The sequence below is a fragment of the Glandiceps talaboti genome, chromosome 22, assembly GCF_964340395.1.
Source record: "Glandiceps talaboti chromosome 22, keGlaTala1.1, whole genome shotgun sequence".
Lineage (NCBI taxonomy): Eukaryota > Metazoa > Hemichordata > Enteropneusta > Spengelidae > Glandiceps > Glandiceps talaboti.
In genome coordinates, this window is record NC_135570.1 from 13,225,322 (window position 1) to 13,230,889 (window position 5,568).

Sequence of the window (5,568 nt, forward strand, 5' to 3'; positions counted from 1 at the left end):
AGATACTGGAATCACTTACTTCAACTTGGTGAAAATATGCTGACCAAGAAAATATTTTTGTGGGATTTTAGTCTCGGAAATTCTAACTGGTCTTCAGAATTAGGCACTATATTTGATGATTTAAATATAGATACTGAAACTGATTTTCTGTTGCCAATTGATCTAAAAAAATGTAGAACATAAACTAAGAATTAATTTAGAGCAATCTTGGTCAGAAACGGTACATCATAAACCAAAATTAAGAACATATAGAATTTTCAAAACTAGTTACGGTGTTGAACCCTATGTGTCCATGAATTTATCACGAAGTCAACGTTCTTTCATGGCTCAGTTCAGATCAGGTGTATTGCCCCTTCGTATAGAAACTGGACGATTCAGAGGGGAACCGATATCTGAAAGAGTTTGCACCCTCTGCCATGACGATGTCGTCGAAAATGAAATTCATTTTCTTTTGCACTGTAGTTTTTACAATGACCTTCGGGTTTCCTTTTTTGATTTTGGAGATGAGTACACTGACTTACCTGAAAACGAAAAACTAAGGTACTTGGTAGCAAGAAAAGTGCGGAAAATGACAAGATTTATTGAGAAAGCATTTTTAAGGAGAAGGGACAACTTGTACATTAATTCATAACTCTTATTTTTGCCTTGTAAATGATATTTTCATTATTGTAAAAAAGCTCCTCAATCTGTTCCAATTATGTTTTATTTCACTTTAGGTGACATATAAGCCTATTTGGCTGGGAGGTTGTGTAATGTAAATTGTTTTTTCCGGTAGTCTGTTTACCTCATGTCACTATAATAAATGATTCTACTACTACTATGTTTAATAAAAAAAAAACCTGGATGTTTAAACGAGATAAAATATGTTGGTTTCATTCACTTTCACTTTATCAGTACAAAGTTGGCATCGATCTGAACTCAGGTGGAAGTGATGCAGGGGCCTTTCTAGGTAACTTCTGTTTAAACGTATTACAATAACAATGGAAAGAGTCAACAATGTGTTACATGTAATGGAAGTAGCCCAGGAAGGCCATACATATATCAGATCCGCCTAAATTTGGATTGATGCCAGCTGCATTCTAATGAAAACGGCACCTTTTACTGTGTGTTATAACCTTTTATAAATCATCAAAGGTTTTATTAAACATAGTGAATTCACAAGGTATACTTTCCCTTTGATTAGGTCATAGTAATTCATATGATAAAAGTTGCTGACTCATAATCTGCACATTGCTGGTTTGAGCCCCATTGTTGTCACATAATTTGACTTCCTTTAGTTCATGGGCAAGATTTGAATCACACAGTAGAAGAGGTTGATAGAACTAAATTATATTTGCTAAAGATGAAAGTCAATTTTGTTATCCTCGTTGCTAAGTGTTATATTTATATATCAAAGTTTAGAAAACAGAAACCAGATTTGATGGCATACAAAAAATACTTGCAAGATATTCAGACTGAAGAGTTTTATATTGTGGTTAGAAAAAGTAAATTAAACGGACATATTAAGAAATGGGGACAGCTTTTGAAATTGATAACTGAAGAAAAATTTACGAATACAAATTGTAAAAATTTCCATCCATGAAGAGTTGTATCTTTGTAATAAGCCCAATAAAAACCGTTATTAAATACAAAAAAAGAAGATGAAATAAATGAATGTTGTACACACATTTAGTAAAATACATATACATACTGTAAGTGTGATTCACAGATGCTATGTTAACCCAAGATAAATAATGAAGTGAAAAATTCACTGTCACTAATAAAGTCAATTTTCTTACATTTCTAGGTTGAAGATGAAGTTGATGACATTTCAAATGAAGAATTCAAGAAACTTGAAGAAAAGCTAGGTGAAGCAAAATAGATGTAATGTTCGATGGAAAACTATTTTAGTTCTGGTGCTGCAAAAAGTTTGTATATGGGTACGAAATGTACAAAATATGGTGATAGAAACTCACGATCTAGTTTCCAATGCAACGAAATAACGATTCTGTAAATAATGTAAAATTTTATCGTTATTTTGGCCGTTAAATTCTAGTCAGTATTCACCAATAGTTATTGCAATTATACTGATAACGCTGACTGGATTGTATCTAGTTCTGTATATTACTAGTATAGGAGGTTAAGGCTATGGTGCCATGGTAACGGCCATTTCAGTTACCAATGTGTCAAAATAGCAATGTAGTTAAAAATCACTTCTGTGGAGTTTTATTTTTCTGAAAAATAAGTGTAGTTATTAAATTTCTTTGTCTCAGTTTTTGATTTATGAATAATTCCATACATATGCAAATGAGTAGTAAAGACTATGAAAGACTAGGGTAGTGGTAAATCTTACAAAATGTCTTTGTCATGAACTTCAAGGTTAGACTGTGATCATATTTCATATTTATTTAAAATCTTTATTTTTAAGCCATCAGCAAGAGGAATTATTATTTCCAGGGCACGATAACTCTGATATCCACAACATCTGTTCACAAATTTCATGTAGTTTATCTCACTTGAAAATTGCATTTGAACTTTATTTTGTCTGATTCTAATTCGTCAGTCTTAAAGATTGTACAATGTGCGAAAACTTTAAACATAGAGCTTTGATTTCCGTACTGCCAGTATTTTACTGCCTCTGTTGTCTACATTTTTGTCATGTCTGTATAGTTAGGATGTGAAGATTTTGACAAGAGTTTAAAGTTTTCCATTATTTGACACTGAAGTATACTTTCTTTCAGTTAAAATTGAATGCATCAGTTACATTAAACACAGTCCAGGTCTTAAGTAATAGAGGGACTACTTCTAACTGAAAACAGAAATATCAAAATGTCAAGTATACACATGAACACTGTGAGTCTCAATCCTTTGTTTGTGGTGTTGATACAACTTTTGTTTCAACAAAGAACCATACAAACACTCATTGATTAAATATTCATATTTAGACCCTGACAACCTTGTGCAAGACTGACTGAAAGAATATATCTGACAATGTCATGGAAAGGGTAGGATAGTTATCTAAGTTTGTTGGGTTGTTATATCCAGGACAAAAATCTCTGCTGGTCGTTTGTGACATGTGTGAACATGTTTCAGTAGAGCAACTGTCAACTCTCATTCTTGCATTTTGACACTGCATACATACAGTCTCAGTCATTGTGTGGAGAGAGTTAAAAGTGATTTTCAGTTCATCATTTCTGAACACAGACTCGAAATGTTCATCCTCTCATTATGGTTTCAGTCTGGCCACAGTCACTCCCTCTATCACTGTGTCGACTAGTCTGTAAGGTACGGTGTGACAGGGTGCCCTCACACATCTAATCTGTCAACCGCTCTCACTTCACTGAGAGGAGGGTGAAATGACACGACGTATCTTACAGTCTGTGTGTTGACCTGGGCAGGACGTAGTTCATTAATATGGGTCTATTTTAACATCAAGTTACGTAAAACAACCATCATGTTCAATTCTTCAAGACTTGGCTGCCTTTGTCTTCTTCAACTATTGACAAGTACACTGTAAGAGTTTTCATTCTAAGTGTTCCTGTTAACCATATGTAACAAGTAATGCAATTAGTGTACAAAACAAGGAATCTTTCAGTCTTGACTACATGTTGTTCAGCCTTTACATGTGTGTTCACTTAGATGACAAACACTCAAGTACCTATCCATATGGGATTGTAATTTTATAGTTTTGGCAATGTTTGCAACATGATGGTGGTATTTTCCATATGACGTTGTAATATAACTTAAAATGGCCATATGGCTTTAAAGTGGGTATTTATTTTGAATTTTGAATTCTTAACTACTATGTTTTCCTACTTGGAAAACAATGTGAAACAGCATCGACCAAGTTCATTTTTTGTGGCTCACTAAATTACAAAAAGCTGAAAAAAATGTGTGAAGTTTGTTATTGTACGTACGACAACAAACATTTTACACAATTTTCAATATTGTGCAATTTATTGCGTTATAAACAAAGAAGTGTAGATGTTGTATCACATTGTTTTTTCTAGTGCGTAAGCACAGTAAAGTTGTTATATGAATTCAAAATTCAAAATAAATATATCAGTTTGTCATCCACTTTAAGGGTAGTATAGGTTAAGAGATGGACAGTATATGTATGAATGGTTTTTGTATGGATTGATATTTACATAACATATTGACTAGTTCTATGAATAAAGAATACATGTGATAACTGTTTGTCGCCTGAAAGATTTTGGTAACTTTGTCTGATGTGTGGTTTGAAAAAGCATTGTGACAGCTGCTGAAGGAGATATGTGTACAGATGTACAGCAGAACAAATTCACAATCATGGTGAAGATTGGTCGAAAAAATAGCAATAGATGTGATTTTACCTCCATGATCATACACAGGTTTTGTATTTGTAAATATTCAAAGGGTAATTTACATTACCACCTATACCAAGGGTGAGACTGTACATGTATTTTAAGATCTTGACAGCAACTGAGAAGGGCGCCCCCAATATACCAACGGTTACTGAACCCAACTTTTGTTTTTATCCAGGTGCTGGTATATCCTTGAATGGCAAAAGGAAATGAACATATGTATTCCAGAACGAGATTGCCATTTAAATTTGAATAAAAATGACCACATCCACAGTCTTAAGATGTAGATGATTCAGTGGGTTTGTCCAAAAAGTTTGAACTTAATTAAATGGTCTAGTCCAGGAAAACAGACGTCGTCTTTTCTCACAACTTTAAATTTTTGGTTTTAAATGTTCTGTCTTCCTGTATCTTCTCTTTTTGTCATGATTTTCATTTTGAAGTACTCATTCGAGTAGAAACACGAAGTACATTAACATGTACACGTGTATGTGTGTTGCCCAAACATATAAACGTGATAAATTAAACTTTATACAGAAAACGTGGCAAACAAGCTGTCAGTCACAAGGAACTTATGTCCCAATGACCGTGACAAATGAGTTGTGTACTGTATGTTAGAGATCGAGAGAACATAGAGCCCTTTATTATTTTCGTTGCTTAAGGTATATCACTGTTTAATTAATCTATTAAACCCTGTAAAACCACGTCACGAACAGTACAAATAAATATAAAAATAAAGGTTAATTAAAGATTAATTAATTTAATACAAGTATCCCAATGTAACAGTGATAAATAAGCAATTACATTATTATTAACTTTCATTTTGACATCAAATCGGTCGCTTTTAGGAAACAGGAGTAACTTCGATTTGTGATTTCGTCAGATTTGGAATATTGCGTCATTTGTTGCTGGGCGATGATTGTGATCGATTTCTTCAAAGAAACACGTCAGAAATAAAGTTTACGTGGAAGTCACACAGGACATGATGACGTGGCCCTACTTCAGTACGGCACCTCTCTCTCTGCACGTAATACCTGATATATTTGTAATTTAATACACACTGATCTTTGATTAGCTCAGCAGTGATTCCCCACCCCCTACAAATCAAATGGTTTTATCCTTTGAGCGTGACTGAATCGTCCACGCTTAATTTTTGTTACACCTAGTTTGATTGGTTTCTAAAAGCAACGCCACTCCTCTTGCCCAATCAGCGCGGTCGTTGCATGGTCTATCTGGGCACTCTGCCACG

At 33.9% G+C, this 5,568-nt stretch overlaps 1 protein-coding gene across 1 annotated transcript in view; it reads left to right on the forward strand.

Moving 5' to 3' along the window:
* Positions 1–2,168, forward strand: part of LOC144452131 (NFU1 iron-sulfur cluster scaffold homolog, mitochondrial-like) — a 6,106-nt gene extending 3,938 nt beyond the window's left edge. Inside the window, exon 7 of the mRNA XM_078143160.1 lies at positions 1,787–2,168. Within this exon, the coding sequence (XP_077999286.1) occupies positions 1,787–1,861 (75 nt within the window). The 3' untranslated portion in view covers positions 1,862–2,168. The remainder of the gene's footprint in view (positions 1–1,786) is intronic.
* Positions 2,169–5,568: the final 3,400 nt, after the last annotated feature.